This window comes from Mauremys mutica, chromosome 6 (assembly GCF_020497125.1).
Source record: "Mauremys mutica isolate MM-2020 ecotype Southern chromosome 6, ASM2049712v1, whole genome shotgun sequence".
In the NCBI taxonomy this organism is placed as follows: domain Eukaryota; kingdom Metazoa; phylum Chordata; order Testudines; family Geoemydidae; genus Mauremys; species Mauremys mutica.
Window position 1 is genome coordinate 23,846,900 of NC_059077.1, and position 18,316 is coordinate 23,865,215.

Consider the following 18,316-nt stretch of genomic DNA (forward strand, 5'->3'; position numbering starts at 1 on the left):
TATTTCAGAATTTGATTCAAAGTTACTATCTTACATTTTAAAGTAATAATTGCTTCCTGCATTTCATTTTTAGTGTTGACAAATTAACTGAGATTGCACGCCACCACATTGAATGTTCTACGAGAATCCAATATGAATTGGTTTTAGATGAGACAGACTTCTTCATAAGCAATGATGTAAAAGTAATTCCAGATCCTATCCCTCCACCACGGCCTCCACCTGTAGAGACATCTGTAAATGGTACCCTAACTATTTCACAACTTAGCACACTCCATAAGCAATTTCTACAGGTGGCACCTAAAGGTAGGAAAAAATATTCTTACACATTCATAAGAGAATTAGTTACCTAATCAAGATTTAAAATAACTGTTAGGAGCTACTAAACCATTTTTGATACTTAGCCAACAGCATTACGTACACTAATTTATGCTAGTAAGTAAAGATGCTACTACTGTTATTAAGAGCAAAGTTAGAATGCTGGTATCCAACATTTAAGTGATCTGTAAGAGTCTTTGATCTGAGTTCCTCTATACTCAAATCTAAAGTAACTCTTTGGAATTATCAATATGCTGTGTGTGCTTTTAAAAGTGATGCCCATCTTGCTTAACTCAGAAATTCTGAAAATTCATAAGTAAGAATCATTTTCAAATACAAGTTTTTAATTAAATGAATACTTCTGAGTTCAGTGGAGATGGCAGCCATGTTATTAAAAATGACATCATTTATGACATTGGAGCCTTTTTAGCCAAAAGGCAACAAAGCATTGGTTGAAATATCTTGAGCTTGCAACACCTCTGGAATGCCTCTTGTCAATATACAGCAACCGTTCCATTAATTTACAAGTAGTCGGTCAGATATGTTTATTTTTTCCTGCAACACTTGGAGCTGAAGCTTTTAGCTCAGTTGTGGTTCAGTTACTAGCTTCAATAATCTTAACTGTTGAGCCAACCAACAATTTCATGCAATCAGTGACCTTCCAGCAGTCTCTTCACTTAATATAAACACACCCTCGAAATTTGGGAACTCTGGGTAAAAGATTTTAAACTAGTTTCCAGCATGATTTAATACTGGTTTTAGAATTATGCAAAATAATGTAAGTGTTTAAAAATTAAACCTTTTATTTAAATATATATTTTTCCCGATTAGTTACATCAATATTAAATGAAATAGAAAATAGTTCACAATCATTTACACAAGGATTCATTACCGACAATGTCACAAATCATCATCTTGTGTAACAAATGACCACTGCCACTGGTCCGGAGTGCTGGAACAATTTGTATAGTGGGGGTGCTGAGAGCTATTGAACCAAACTGTAAACTCTATGTGATGGGAAACAATTTAAATCAAAGGGTGCAGCAGAACCCCCAGCACCCCTAGTTGCAGAACCTGTGCTGCCAATACAATCAGAAATACCTTGTGTAGTTAAACATCATAATCAAATTCATCCAGTGTAATGCATTAAAGCTCATGAAGGCCCACTAAAGATGAATTTGGTCCTTTAGGTTGAAATACATTTCACTGTATATTTATGGAGAAAAAGTGAGCTCACCTTTTGAACTGGAAAACTTTTAGCTGAGAAACATGTTTACAGTTTTCCTTTAAAGAGATGTCTATCTTTCTGTCTTGTGTATGTGAGAGAGAACATTCCAAACTGCTCTGCAGCAAATGAAATAATAGATAGTATCATATAATTAATTATAAGAAGCAGGGAATATCTTATATTTGCATTCATTTATGGAGTTCCATGGGAGTAAAGCACACTTCACAGACATCAAACATGGCTGGTCACTCCCTCAAGGAGCTTTTATTTTAGATTTATGTACTAGATATATATGACTATAAAAAGATGTTTAACACAGACTTTAACCCCCTTGACATTTCTATATAGTTAAATGCAGCAATAATTTCCATTATATACTGATGACAACCAGTTAAATCTTGTAGCAAAAAAAAAATTAGAATATTTCACCTTCCTCCAATGTTTCCCCTTAAATAGCATCCCCCTCCAGTAAAAGAAAGGTCAACAGACTCAAGCTATTCTAGACCAAGTGGGGAACAAGTTCCAAAGTCAAGGGGCCCTCACTGAGAATGCCCTACTACAGTCCCCTATCTTTTAAAGCCAAAGGGACACTAGTTCAAGAACCTCCACTGATCTCTGCAATGACAGTATAACACAGGAATAGAGCTGATCTCTCAAGTAGGCAGGTTGTGGGCCATATGGGCTTTGTTGTTGTTATGTTACATTTTTGGTATTATGGTCAAGCTAGTGGCCAGGAACCCACAGGATCAAAAATAACTCCTTAAACTCTACCTAGAAACCTACAGGTACCCAGTGAAGATAACAAGCACTGGTGTAATGTCCTGACAGATATATATCTTGCTTAACAAATAGGTTGCTGCATTCTGCACTTTGTTCAGCATTTGAATGGATTTAAGATATAGCCCCACGAAGAGCACATTGCCGTAATTTACTTCTGTAGTGACAAAGGCATGAATCATGGCAATAACATACATATCTTCCCCCTCCCTTGCCCCCCAAAAATAAATCAATAAATCTCAACCTCCTGGCCAGACACAAATGAAAGAGAACAGTCTGGTTCCTGCTGAAATGTGATCATCCTACAGTAATTAGGAATCTAACTAGATACTCCATTTGCAATTGTGAGTGAGAAGTGAGAGACAGACACCTTAATCAGAGAAACAGATATAATCCTCACCATATCTTCCGATTGGTTTCCCCAGCCAATCAACATATCTAGATTGAGCTTTAGCCAGCTCACTTTCAATACAGCCAAACACTGGAAAAGGTACTCTACTATACTATCTGGGGCAGAAGGAACAGAAATAATAGATTGGAATCATCTGTCTGTTGAAAGCAATGCAGCTCATGCTATCTCACTGACTTTCCTAAAAATCCTATATAAATGTTGAACAAGAAGGAGCCCTGCAGTTAGCACTTTCATGGAGAAATGGCAATTGCCAAACATTACTTTCTGGGAACTTTGAGAAAAAGATTGAGGACAACCCTGTCCCTTCCCCCATGGTCCATATATATATGGTCCATAGCAACTTTAGATCTAAAGATATCCGTATGCACAGCCTTTATTCACTGATAGGATGAAGTCATCAATCAATGCAATCAACATAATCTCTGTCCCGTAACCTTGTCGGTACCCCAGTTGACAGGAATCAAGGAAATCTGAGCTATGTAGGTAATTTTAACCATGAAGAAAAGATTAGGTACAGGACTATAGTTAACCAGATAAGTCAACATCAATTTTTGGCATCTTGAACAAAAACCTTATCAATTGTTTTTTAAGAAAGCCGGCAGCATATTCTTAAGAGAGGCACTGACAGTCTGCATTATCACTGGATTCAGAACCTCCCCAGATTTCAGGAAGGACACGAATCCAGAACTGAGCTTGAGGCCCAAAGATCCCCCTCCAGTACTTCACAGAGCACCACTGCCTGAAACAGATGACAGTGTTTGTCCCCCAAACAGTTGCCCTGATTCCACAGAAGCAGACAGTTTGGTCAGAATCAATGTGTCTCCACAAAGTAAAAAGGAGTTTCCTCAGAAACCAAACTAAAGTCATCCTCTGAGTGGAGTCAGTTGGATTGTCCAAGTTATCAGTCATCTGAAAAAAGTCTGTGGAACAAGATTTTGGGGATGGAATGGTAGAAGAAAAAATCTTTTTCTTTGTCTCCTGCACAGCCACAGTATAACAGCTTAAAAAACCCTATTGAAAACAATAATAGAGTGGTCTGTTGGAAGAACAGCCCTCTCCTTCAGAGTGCTCTTGTTCCATCAAGAGCAGATCATCAAAACAGTTCTCTTGCCCTAATGAAAGAGGTATGCGGCAATCTTCTATTTCTGCAGGAGGTATTTGTCCAAAGACATAGGTAATATATCCAGTCAACCCACCTCTAATCCTTATCCAAACAGTAGCTCAAGATTGTGGTCAGCCATGGCCCTCATGGAGGCCTGAATTTATTCAGATGAATAATCATCAGAATAGATGTTTAAGTGGCTGATCATGAACAGTCCGGGTGAATCTAACACTACAACAGATAGGAACACTTGTGATACTAAAGTCACCAGACTACTTATGAGTATGGGCTATAGGATTAGGCATTAATATAGATACTTACAGATATACAATACCTACAAATATTAATCCTAATACCTCTATGATATATGTACTATTCCCCACCACTAGAGCGGTTAAGTGGCAAGGCCGCATATTTGCATAAAATTAAAAGAACAAGTCTTCTGTAGCAGCAGTTCTCAAACTGTGGGTCAGAACCCCAAAGTGGGTCGCAGCCCCATTTTAATGGGGTGCCTGGGCTGGCTTAGACTTGCTGTGGCCAGGGGCCAAAGCCAAAGCCTGAGCCCCACTGTCTGGGGCCGAAGCCTGAGGGGTTCAGCTTTGGGCAGTGAGGCTGAGATTACAGGCCCCCTGCCTGGGGCTGAAGCCCTTGGGTTTTGGCTTTGCCCCTCCCTTCCCCCAGGCAGTGGGGCTTTGCCCCCCCCCCCATCCGGGTGGCAGGACTCAGGTGGGCTCAGGCTTTGGTCCCCCCTCCTGGGGTCATGTAGTAACTTTTTTTGTCAGAAGGGGATTGTGTTGCAATGAACCCCTGTTCTATAGCATGTAAATAACAAAAATCCTAAAACTAATCTGAAGCCTCATCAGAATCCAGGCAAAAGATTTAAGAATCAGAGTACCAAGTTGACTGGGTATAACATTACTGTGATTATATATAGCAGAATTTTGAATTAAGTGCAGTCTCTCAATTAACTTCTCTGGAAAACCAGAGAAGAGAGGAAAAAACAGGAGAAAGAATTAATTTTGGAAGAAACAGAGATATAAAGTGCCTTTTCACATGAAATTTGGATGGAAAATATTTTTGAAATGAGAAAAGGCTGTCTTGGTGAGATATGTAATAGATTGACAAAATCAGAGGAGAATAGCCAAATCAATATATTTTAACAATAGGGTGAGGACATAAAATTCAATCATATCAAAAATCAAATTTTAAACAGTTTTATGTTTCCTAGGACTGTAAAGTATTAAAGAGCTGCTGGTGCTTCACAGACAACTTTGTTCTGTCCTTCACCCTTGGTTCTCTATGGAGACACCTTACTAACAACTCTGAGCATCGATGGAGAAAAAAAACAGACTTGTACTGGACCTAGATATATGCTGGTGCAATCTCTCAATTAACAAGGAAACCTAAGAAACATTTTTATGTTAGTGTCATTGTATTAATTTGAGGTGAATTTTCAGTGTGTGTTGGGTCCATAAAGTCTTTTGATCAGTTTTCTTATGGTAATTTAATGTATACCCCGATGAATGTACTGTATTGTTCTCTAGTAAGGGTGTCCCTGTTCTGTAATAGACAACCCAGGACAGATCTGAAATTGAATTCCCAGTCAACATTTTTCTCTTCTTTTTTTTCCCCAGTCTCTTTGGATGTAGTCTATCTTGTCAGCAAAATCCAACTGTCTACTTGTTTGTCTGATCCGATCTCCTTTGAGTTTCTTCAGCAGCACCTTCTTATGACTGGAGTAATTTCCAAAAATGAATCTTTGTTTTCTGGAACTTATTAATATTTTACTAAATGTGCCCTAATGAATCTTATTTTGAATTCACCTGCTTTGCATTTCCAAATTAACTAAAATAAATTCTGTCCCAATTATTTTCTTCTATTTATAATTGATATGCATGAGCATGTTCATAGATACTGCCATGTCTTTATAATCATGACCTGTGTGAACTATATCAGTCCAAGTTGTAGAGCTAGCCATTTAACTGAAACAACCATGAATCAAGTCTTTATTTACTTCTCTATTCTAAATCCAAAAATCATTTAGAATACCTGTAAATTTAAACACAGTGAAAAATAGACAACTTAGACCTGAGCGGCTCTCCGGCATTCAGGGCAGGTACAGTTTGAAGGTTATCTTTCTAATCAATCATGACAGATTATTTGTAGTAAGAATTTATCCCAAGCCTTATTATTTCAATATTTACCAAATATAAGACAGCGACCATCTTCTTATCACTATTTGCGTCAAAAACTGCAGATACTGTAAGCCTGTCACCAGTTTAGTTTTGTTGCATCATTGGATTTGAAATAGCTAAATTTAAGACTGCATTTAATTCAATTGAAAGTCTGTCCTTCAGTGGGAGTTTTGCCTGAGTAAGGAATTCAGAACCGGGCCCATGATTTCAAATATCTTCTATACTGTATACTAAAAGGTGTTCATATTTATGTCCATTTCCCAGCACTTTTTTGAGTTCAAATCAAGATAATTAGAACAGCAAACCTATTTAGCTGCAATTTGATGTTAAATATGAGTTGGAACTCTTGTTTTGTTTGTAGGGATAGGTAATCAGACCTTCATTACTAGTGTTGATTTTTCCAAGGGTAATTTTTCTTTCATTATATTACTTTCAAAAGTAGAAAATCTAGTAGTTCTTTTGATTCTTATTTATCATTTACCTCTCCAGTTAGATCTCTTACTTAATCATGCAGGTTTCATTCTTTTAATATTTCAAAAATCTGTCTGCAGTGCTTAAAATCTCCGCTTGTACATAATTACCTTATATCTAGAAGAATCCCAAAGAGCTTTACATACATGTTTGTGCCTACAAATATATTATATGTATCTATTTAGGTTTTAAGATACTTATCAGCATGGTATACAAAAAACCTATTTCCCCCCCCCCCCCCCCGACTGCACACACATAAATATGCACACACACAATTACTTCACTCATTTGCCCACTATTTAAATACCGCTGCCTCTGATGATGAACATAACCAGCCCTTAGCAACATCAAGAGCTGATCAGAAAGTATTGAAACTTGGTTTCAAATACAAAAGGGGTAGGGGGACTTTCATTAAACATTTTCCCTATTTTTCAACCAGATCTGATAATTCTTATCTTAATTGTTGCAAGGGTCTTCTTACTGCTTCATATTTTGCTGCTCATATAATTTGTCATCTCTGTCATTCCTGTGATATCCTTTGGTTTGGGCAAGTGGATTGTTTACCTCTGAAACTGAACAAGTTCAAAATCTATAATTGATAACTTTTGAGGCTCTTTAAAAATTGATCTTTGTATTTGCAGAGCTTGTCTCATGTTTGTCCTCTCTCATAATTCAGGCAGTGTGATTCATCTTTACTTCTTCCATCCTTATTGCTTGCCCTTTTAAAATGGTTTGCTTTATGCACTTGGCACATGTACCAAAACATTTCTTATTTGTTACTGGGTTTTTTCTATCTCCTTTAAAAAATATAATTTTATTTTTACTTTGTTATTTTATTTTATTGTTGTAACGTGCCTAATTTAATTCAAAGGACATATTTGTTATGTTATTATATGTTATCTGGATTCATTACTTACGGAAACATGTTAACACTTAAAGTTGTATATATCAGTAAATAATTATTGACTTTGGAAAATAGCCTAGTTAAAAACAATTCTACACATTATATATCATTTTTTTACATTTATTTCCCCTCTGTCTTCAAAGCAAACAGCCTCTGTATGAAACAAAGATACCTGAGGCATATCTTCAACTGGTGTAAATTGTTATAGCTCCAGTGATCTTAAAGGAGTAATGACAATTTGCACCAGCTGAGGATCTGCCCCTTAGTCCTTACTTCTTCACCATTCATCTGCTGGTGCTGCTTATTCCTCACATGATATTATAATCCGCTACTTGTAAACAGAGAATATAACTTTTGTTGGAAATAAGGAGCTATGGCAGAATTCTACAGCCATACTGCCTCAAGCTATCAACTTGTTAGACTGCATAACCAAGGAAGTGTGGGGCAGTCAGACTAGTTACATGTAGCAGCATCACGTTAGCAACTCATATTTAGTTTGTTGTTCATTGTAACCCCAAAATCCTTTTCAGCAGTACTACTACCTAGACAGTTATTCCCCATTTTGTAGTTTTGCATTTGATTTTGCACTTGTCTTTACTGAATTTCATCTTGTTGAGCTCAGACCAATTCTCCAATTTATCAAGGTCATGAATTTTAAACCTGTCCTCTAAAGTGCTTGCAATCCCTCCCAGCTTGGTGTCATTTTCAAAGTTTATAAGCAGACTCTCCACTCCGTTCTCCTAGTAATTAATGGAAATACTGAATAGTACCAAACCCAGGACTGACCCCTGAGGGACTCTACTAGATACGCCCTCCCAGTTTAACAGTAAACCATTGATAACTACTCTTTGAGTATGGTCTTTCAACCAGTTGTGTAGTATCTTCTAGTAATTTCATCTAGATCACATTTCTCTAGTGTGCTTATGAGGATGCCACATGGAACTGTGTCAAAAGCTTGCAAACAGTGTTACCTTGATGTAAGTAATATTTTGTTACCAAACTCCCCGTGGCATTCCAAAAAATATGATTACCTCATTTCTTGTCCTAAAAGGGTGTGTGTGTCTGTGTGTGTGAATGAATGATATACCTGACACAGTTACTGAGGTTGTAAAGTGTTTGGGGATCCATCTAGGTGTATGATGATATAAATGACATTCTTGGCCAAATCCTTGGTTGAAGCAATGCCAGTAAAAAGCATCGCGTTCTTTTACTGCTATATAAGCCAACTACATATCAGTAGTGAGGATAGAAAGGCCACAATAATGCAAATAATAAAGACCAACACCTGGTCATAGGGAATGAGGTGCAGAATCACTTGGATCCCAGTCCTTCACTGGGCCCATGGACCTTGGGTCTGCAATATCTTCCATGTAGCTGACTTCCACAAGGGAAGAGGAGTCATAAACTAATCAGAAAGGTTAACCTCTTTGTAGGTGGGTGATATTCACTGGGAAAACCACATCCTTTCATTTCCCGAAGGCCCTGTATTCTTTTCTGGTCAATGACGCCATTTCAGAGCTGTCAGATAGGAGTGTTGTATTATGGAGGTATGTCCTCCTCAAGGCCCCTCTGATTGGCTATCAGACAGAAGGACTCAGCCCCACCTCCCTGGTGAGAGATCAGGAATCCTCTGAGCATACTCAGTGCTGTAACTATATAAACTACATGTAGAAACAGAGTCATAGTCTCCGCTCTCTGGGTATATGAAGGAGATGGGTAGGGCATAATCACTAGGCAGCAGCCTCTGAAGGGGGAGTTTATCTCTTCATGATGCTCTTCAGTGTCTCTGGCTCCATAGCTTTGACTGCATTTTTGCCACAAAGGCTCTAGGAAACAGGATTTGAACAGCTAAAACAAAAAAATCACATCTTCATACTAAAATCCTCAGTTGAAGGGGACAAGGGAGGTGAAAAACAGAAAATATGATAGCAAATGTAGCAACAGCTCATTAAAATAATAATTGATCATGGAAATAGATTTAAATTATAAAAAGTTAAATGTGTGTATGTAGCAATGAAAATTTTTATAATATTGACAATTAGAACTGAGAGGGAAGAATATAATTTCAGAGGACTATGGTTCTCAAAGCAGGGCTCTGAGGTACTCTAATATACAATGGGCCAGATTTTCCCTGTTCCTAATGAAGGTGTGGGATACGGTGCAAGAAACCTCCTTCTCACCCTATATCCCTCTGGCATACCCTGTGAAAGAATCAGCAACAATTGCATCACCTGTAATTACGTGAATGCAAGTATTGGTCTCTCCATTTGCCTTAAGGGTGCACATCACCATAAGTGGGAGGTGAGACATAGGTTGTCATCACCTCATTACTGCACTCTCTATTCCAGGGGTCGGCAAGCTTTCAGAAGTGGTGTGCCGAGTCTTCATTTATTCACTCTAATTTAAGGTTTCGCGTGGCAATAATACATTTTAACGTTTTTAGAAGGTCTCTTTCTATGTCTATAATATATAACTAAACTATTGTTGTATGTAAAGTAAATAAGGTTTTAAAAATATTATAAAATGTTTAAGAAGCTTCATTTAAAATTAAATTAAAATGCAGAGCCCCCCTGGACCGGTGGCCAGGACTGGGCGGTGTGAGTGCCACTGAAAATCAGCTCGTGTGCCGCCTTTGGCATCTGTGCCATAGGTTCCCTACCCCTCCTCTATTCAATGAGGAGCCAGTGTAGAGTTCAGGATTTCTGTCCTGAGCCCTATAATGGGACTGGTTCTGGCTATCTGAGATATTGCCTTTCCTCCCAGGACCTCCCATGTTACACCAGAACCATGAAATTATCTGCTGAGTATGGGAGGCAAGTAATAAAATTGTACTTCAGATGAACATTTTTGAAGAAGGTCAAATCAGTTGGGAATACAGTAGGGCATTTCATTCATCCAACAGCAGATTTTGCATTTATTGACTTAAGAGCAGCTGATGGGTGCTTATGAGGAGGAAAGAAAGAAGACTGCTAACTCCTAAAAGTTCTGATTATATTGCCTTTTTTCTATTTTGAAAATCAAAAGTAAAGAAAGGAATTTAGTAAGGGGTCTACATCTACATATCTCATGACTACCTTGGTTGTAAAGGTGTCCGTTTCATAGTCGCAATGGGTGGTTTATCCTGGTGGCACCCATCTCCTCTCCTCTCCATTTGCAGACAGGGAACTGAGGCATAGAGAGTTTAAGTGACTTGTTCAAGGTTACACAGGAAGTCTGTGGCATGCTCTGCATTGAACCGAGGTGTCCTAGGTCCCTGGCCACTACCCCAACCCCTGGGCCATACTTCTTCTTTAGTGAGGAGTCCAGTTTGACCCTGATTCTGCAGACACATGCTTAATGATTTTCAGGATTGGGCCTACACCAGGTTGTCTTCTAACACAAATACCAAGAGATGAAGATATAGGTTCTGATATGTAGGTTGTAGATGGAGGTTGTCCAGTGGTCTAAGGAACTACTGTATTGAATGAGCTCATGCTCATATCTACTTATTAATTTAATTATCAATGGGCAGAACTGCACATGAGAGATTATCCCTGTGCTAAATTTACAGCTACTGTTAAAGCTAAATAATAAACTACATACAACTGGAATAAAGCTGTTAAAAAGTTTTAAAATCTTACTTCTGAAAATTAAAGTTAATTCAATAAGTAGAAATTGACAGCTAGTTAAACATTGCAGCAAAATCTGTACTGAACAGCCATTCAGACTGCCAGAGACCAGTTGTTTCCAGAAGGTGATCTTCTATTAAAGTGAAGCAGAAGTGTATCTTAAGACAAAAGGTTGCTATGAAGGATAGTCTGTTGTGCAGGTTTCACTCTAATGTAGAATGCAGGTTTGTTAGAGCCAATAGAAAAAGGTACTATAGAATTTTCAAATAATCCAGTCCATTTATTTCACAAGATAAGGTATCACTGGAAAACATATAGATTATTACAGTGGATATCCTGCTTTTTGTACTCTTGGGTCTGTGATTCCAAACAAATTCTCATCATTCAAGTTTTCTGAGCTGTTGGAGCACACACACACGGTGTCTTGCACACTTTTTTTAAGTTTCTCAGGCTGTACCCCAAATTCCAAGGTGAGTTTCTTTCTGACATCTGTCAATAGAGAAGCTTCCCAGGCTTTGTCAGCACTTCAGTGCTAAGGGTCTGCTTTGCAGTGATGCTGTACAGCATTTTTTTCCTGCATCGTTTTCCTTGGTCAGGCTTCTAATATTAAAGGCTTACTCTGCAACCAGTATTCACATTGGATAGTACTTGCTCATGTAAGTAGTTTCATGAACTCAATTTAGTGGGACTACTCAAGTCAGTGGGACTACTATTGAACAAACATTAGTTGATTTGAGTAAGGGATACACAGTCGGGGGCCTAAAAAAGTAGTTTTGGTCTAAACAAAATTTCTGTGCATGGCTCCTACTTTTTGAGTGGTACCCAATTACATTACTGGCCCTTTTGGAACTTAGTTCCTATGTTACTGCTCCATTTAGAGCATAGGTGATTTCTGTGCCTTTAGTGCATTGGCCTTTTCTCGTTTCACCTGATTGTCTGGTGTTTCAACAAGGCATTGACTTATTGGCTTTCATGGTGCTGATTACACAATGAGATTAGGCCTCAACACATTGAATACTCAGTACCTTGAGCATCGAGTCATGAATCTCCTCAGCACAAATTTCAGTTATTTCAATATGCCAAGTGTTCATCTGCTCCCATCCCACAGTTCAACTCTTTAGATCCGAACATCAACACACTTGCTGCCTTATTCTCTTTTTGTCTTGCTGACCTCACTTATAGGATGGAGAAAGGAAGACACTCCAGTGGTTTCAGAAAATGCCCATATTATAATTGTATTAAATTCTTCGTCGACAGACACAATTACCTCAGCAAGTTCAGCAAAGCCATGACTAACTGGAGTGTGTGATTATATGTCACCTGATGTCAGATGTTCTAGAGAGCATTTAAAAGCCTTCTGGGCCCTGTTGAAATGGAAAGGACTTGAAGTCAGAGTTTCTCGTTTCAGCAACCAGATGTCCGAGTAGCATAGCACTGACTTGTATGTTGCAGTTCACAGCTCTCAGAGCCATTTTTCAGGCTGTCTGTTTGAAGACTCAAGAAAAACACACTATACCTGTTTAAATTGTATTTACATGGAAAGAGTTAAGGCAATCAAAAGGTCTAGAAACTTAACTTTTTAATAAAAGCTTAGATTTTACTGCACAATTCTGTGGCACAGGATGGACTGGGTTATACAACAGATTCTTCTGTCTTGGAATACACAGTGCACTGCTTGAGTGATTCAATGCACCAATCCTGTTCATGCTTCACCCCACTTCCTCCTTGTGAAGTGAGAAATTCCCTTAAACTGTGCTTTTCAGCCCATGTCAGGAGGGGACCAGCTTTGTGTATTCGCTGGCACTCAACCAAGACTTCCAGTGACCCTGCTTGAAATAGTGCTACACAGGTACATGAGACAGTGGATCTTAAAAAGTAGCAGCAGGGGATATCTCATGATTTGATCGCATCCGACGAAGTGGGTATTCACCCATGAAAGCTCATGCTCCAATACGTCTGTTAGTCTATAACGTGCCACAGGACTCTTTGCTGCTTTTACAGATCCAGACTAACACGGCTACCCCTCTGATACTTTACATGATTTGATATCCTCTTCCAGACAAATTACCTTGATGATAACATGGACCTTTGCACTGATATTGATACCTCAAAGCACTGTCTTGATGACAAGGCAGAGAAAAAACAGAGCTTTGTCTGTGTTTAGTGTTAAGACTTTTGCCCTGTTCCATCAGAACCTTTGTCACACAGCCAGTGTTAGTCTTAGCACACTTACCACTGGCACTCCTTGTGATGGTGTACTCAACAGCTCCTTGTGAGTGCCTGTGCTACTAATGCCAATTCTTCCATTGGCACTACAGTCTGTGATGCCTGTTTGGGACTGAAGGGACACCTGTGAGGAAGAAGACAAGGAGGAGTGCTATTATGACACAGAGGAAACTAGTGACTCTTCAGAGGCCAAATATATTTACACAAGGGAAGATAAGTGTAATGACTCTGCCCTGCAGGATCTCACTTTCCCAAGTTTTTTAATTGGATAGCTAGGTCACCAGTTTTCCTTTAAGACCTGATTCTGCTGCTGTTGTATGGTACTACTCAGCAGAAGTATTCAATAAATAGTCCCATTTTCTTCAATGGAACTTCTTGTGGAAAAGACCCCTACTCACTGTGAGTAAGAGTACAGAACTTGTTCCTTAGTCCCTCACTAGAAGACACTAGGGACTGAGACTGACCAATTCTTAGATCATATTCCTCTTTGAATAGGATTTCACTAATCCATTACAATAGGGTGTAATATGCTATGGAGCAAACTCACAGAGCACCCCCTTGTGCCAGGACACAGCACTGCAGAGGTGGTTCTGCTCTAGCACCCAATATTGTCCATCATACTGGTGCTGTAGCAGTCTGCAGCTTCCGTAGCCTGCCCTTGTCACCTCTCAGTTCACTCCCCTTCTGAGGGCAACAGAAAAGTCCAATGAGGAAAAAATCCAGAGTCCAATGTTCTTTATGCTAGGCCTTTGACCCCCATGTGGAACTCATCTGTCTTTTGCCTCTTTCAGTCCCATGGCCTACAACCTCCTCTCTTGCTGCAGGAGAGAGGAGAACCCAGGCCTGCCCTCTCCTCTGGGTTCCAGCCCAGGGACCCTGTGTTAGGCAGCTTAGAACTGCTCTTTCTAATCCCTTGCTGCTTCTTCAGGCTACTCCTACCTTTTCCTTGTCTTTCACAGGGGCTGCAGATTCCCCTGTTCCTGCTCTGGAGTTCTGTCTCCTCATGTGGCTTTTCCCCAGTCAGTTATTGAGATGCTTCCTCAAGGCTACTCCCAGCCTCTTTGGTAGCAACTGGGTTGTACTTCATAAAGCCCGTTTTTGTCTTGCTCTGTCCTTAAGATAGGAGTCCCCCGCAGCCGTCTGCCTGGAGCTGGAGTTGCAGTTCAGGCAATCCCTCATATCTCTTCTTAAGACAGGAGTCCCCAAGCTCTTTTCCTTGTAAGTGGGATTGTAATTTAGGTTAACTGTAGAGCCTTAGCCTGCTTTTACTTCAGCTGATCCCTTTTCCCCTACTAGGCTGCAAGCTTGGAGGGTTCAAGCAAGCCAGCCTTCAGCTGGTATGTCCCTACTTTGAGGGAGAAGACAGCATATATGCTGGTTTCCTTCCTCAAGCTTGTCCCTGTTGGCTGAGAGAGAGGTGAGTCTTGCCTTACCCATTCTGCAAGGCTCCTTGTCCCAGGCCCTGAAAGAAATAGTAACGGGATTTCCTCCCAAACATTGCTTCTTTTCAGAACCACTTCCTCTCTTTCAATATCTCCTATTTCCTCCATCCTTATATATATCAGACCTCCCAAAATCTTAAAGGGACATGCCATGTGATGGGGTGGGCTGACTCCTAGGCCTTACTGCCCATAAGGGGACAGAATACCCCATCACACCTATTCTGACCCACTTTGTGGTGGCATCCTTATTCCATTCTAGCTGTTGCTAAGGCAGTAGATAGGAAATATATGCTTACTTAGATGCTTCTAGTTACATCCCCCAATGGCCTATTGAGAGTTTGGTATAGTCTGCTATAGCCAGGGCTAAAATGGGCTAGATTTGTGGGGCAGCACCACCTGATCAAGACTTGGGACACTAATATACCCATGCAGAAAGACCACATGGTTGCTTTGCAAATCTCCTGCATGGAAAGAAATCCGAGGCTTCCTGCCATAGTGGATTTACCTCATACATAACAGGTTTTGACAAGACCTTAGAGTTGCAGCCTTGCCACACCATAACAGCAGTTGATTTATTCAGACAACCACAGAGAGAGCATGCTCTTCTACTGTATTAGTGTCAAATATATGAAAAGATTAAGTCATACCAAATTGAACAAAAAGACTGACTTGTTAGCTGGCATTTTTCATTGTGCCTTTATGATCTGAGTGGATGAAAGACTCAAGGAAACAAAGGGTGGATTTGTTTTCTTTGCTCTTGATCAAGCCTACACATTCTCCCTGAAAAAATTCAGGTTTGGTATCTGTCATATCTTTTGTGTTACCTCCATATGAAGGCCTTATGAGCACTATGTGTATCTAGAAAAATCAAAATTAGAGTCAGTTGCTCTTTCTCTAGGTAGTTGCTGTGTTTGAGCCCTCTCAGAGAAGGTATTTAAATTTATTGTGTTTTTCCTAGGTGAGAGAATCAGCAAAGATATGAGCCATTTTCTACTAGATGTAACTGTCCTGTTACTGTAGGCTGTTTGTATTATGAGCTGTTGCCAATGCACACATTTACCAAGAACTATTAGATTTTGGTTTTAGAGAGGAATCAAATTATATTACTGTTGGTTTAAGCAGGTATAATTCCTCTGACATCAATGGACTTGCACCTGCATATGCCATTAGTGAATTTGGCCCTTGGTATATCTTATCAGCATTGTGGAAACTTTCTGTTCTAGGTTGTCCAAAGTTTCGGTCATTGCCTCAGTAATTTTATTTTACTTTTTGGGATCTCTATTAGTCTCTCTTTTTTGTTTTTGTTTTAGAGGTGTTGATCCACGACCAGTCCCATTCATGGAGTTTTTCCCACTCTCCCTGTCTGATATTCTATTATGTGTATATCTGTCTAGCTTGTGATGATACAAATATATTCACAACAGTTTGTTGAGAATTTTTGATGTTATATTTTTATTTTAGAGACATCCCTGGAGAGTGGGGAATGTGCCAGAAATGTATTTAGATTAGAGAAAATTGCTTATTTGTAATTGCTATTTTCTAGCAATATGTGTTGTGATAGACCACCAGTAATCTGCCTTCCTGTTATGTATGTTGAGGTTTCTGTTGCTATTTTTTAATAAATAAATGGTAGAAGTATTTCATTTCCCCCTGAGGAGGAACTGGCAGCTGACCTGCAAAAAGGTAGTACTGCAGAGATGGTGCAAGATGACCTCTGTGGAAACCAAGCTTGAGGGGTTCCCACCATACCTGCATGCAGGAGCCTGCCTCCATGAACGGTGATGTGTTGCAACATATATCTTGAAATATTAGTCATTTCAGGCAAGTCATCACCTCATGCATAGCTATCAAGAGGAAAATAAACTTCTAGAACAGGAAACTTTATTGGCTAGATTGTGATTTTAGGCACAGCTATGCATAATGTGCGATGTGTAAGCTTCACCATCCCAGGAGTAGTTCTCACAGACGTTGTGACACCCCCACGAATCACATTTCCTCTTCTTCCTTGTTCCCTGGTAGTAGTGATTTTCTACTACTCTATACCAGTAGCAAATTTTCTGCCGGCCAGCAAGGAGCATAGGTGGAGCCAAAACTCTGCACTATCTATCTGCTTTGGGTTGAAGTAAGTAAGCATGTAGCACAATATTATTCTTAGGAGTCCAGACCCAAAGGGAGTAAGAGGTGTGCTTATTCCACCTCTTTCTCTTGCATGGGTGTATTAGTTAAATTGGAGAAGATGGGGATTAGTACAAGAATCAAAGGGTGGGTAAGGAACTGGTTAAAGAGGAAACTACAACGGGTCATGCTGAAAAGTGAACTGTCAGGCTGGAAGAAGGTTACTAGTAGAGTTCCTCAAGGATCAGTCTTGGATCCAGTCTTTTTGAACATTTTCATTAGTGACCTTGGCACAAAAAGTGGACATGCACTAATAAAAATCTGTGGATGACACAAAGTTGGGAGGTATTGGCAGTATGGAGAAGGACCAGAATATTATACAAGAAGATTTAGACAATCTTAAAAACTGAAGTAATAGAAATGAGATTAAATTTAGTAGTGCAAATTGACAGGTCAACAGCAAGAATTTCTGCTCTAAGGTGGGTACATATCAATTGGAAGCTACAGAGGAGGAGAAAGGTGTATTAGTCAACCACAGGATGACTATGAGCTGCCAATGTGATGTGGCCATGAAAAAGGCTAATGCAATCCTAGGGTGCATTAGGTAAGGTATTTCCAATAGAGAGAGTGAATTTTTATTACCGTTATACAAGGGATTGGTGAGGTGTCATCTGGAATAGTGTGTGCAATTCTGGTGTCCCATTTTTAAGAAAGATGAATTCAAACTGTAACAGGTGCAAAGAAGAGCTACTGGGATGAACAGAAGAATGGAGTACCTATCTTACAAGAGGAAACTTAAGGAGCGTGGCTTATTTAGCCTAACAAAATGAAGGATATGGGGAGATATGATTGCTCTCTATAAATACATCAGAGGATAAATACCAGGAAGGGAGAGGAATTATTAAGTTAAGGCACAAGATGTTGGCACGAGAACAAATGGATAAAAACTGGCCATCAATAAGTTTAGGCTTGAAATTAGACAAACGTTTCTAGCCATCAGAGGAGTAAAATTCTGGAACAGCCTTTCAAGGAGGCAAAAAATCTAACATTTCAAGATTTGAGCTTGATAAATTTATGAAGAGGATGGTATGATTAAATTGCCTACAATGGCAAGTAGACCATCTGTGAATGCTGTTAGCAAATATCTCAAATGACCAGAGATGGGACACTAGATTGAGAAGGCTCTGAGTTACCCAGAGAATTATTTCCCTGGCTGGTGGGTCTCAGGGTCTAACTCTTTCTGATATTAGGAGTCAAGAATGAATTATGCCTCAGATCAGACTGGCAGACACTCTGGGTTTTTGGGTTGTTTTTCCCCACCTTTCTCTGTGGCACGGGGCATGGGTCACTTGCAGGTTTGAATTAGGGAAAATGGTGGATTCTCTGTAATTTTAAGTCTTTAAATCAAAATGTGAGGACTTCATTAACTTAGTCAGAGGTTATGGGCCTATTACAGGAGTAGTAGGTGAGGTTCTGTGGCCTGTGAGTCAGCCTAGATAATCATGATAGTGTGAGTGTATG

The 18,316-nt window shown here is 39.5% G+C and overlaps 1 protein-coding gene across 2 annotated transcripts in view; it reads left to right on the top strand.

Moving 5' to 3' along the window:
* LOC123372660 (sperm flagellar protein 2-like) overlaps positions 1 to 18,316 on the top strand; it is a 76,149-nt gene that overhangs the window by 14,956 nt on the left and 42,877 nt on the right. For both annotated transcript variants that reach the window (XM_045020938.1, XM_045020937.1), the window contains exon 6: positions 74 to 303. In XM_045020938.1, the coding sequence (XP_044876873.1) occupies positions 74 to 303 (230 nt within the window). The remainder of the gene's footprint in view (positions 1 to 73; positions 304 to 18,316) is intronic.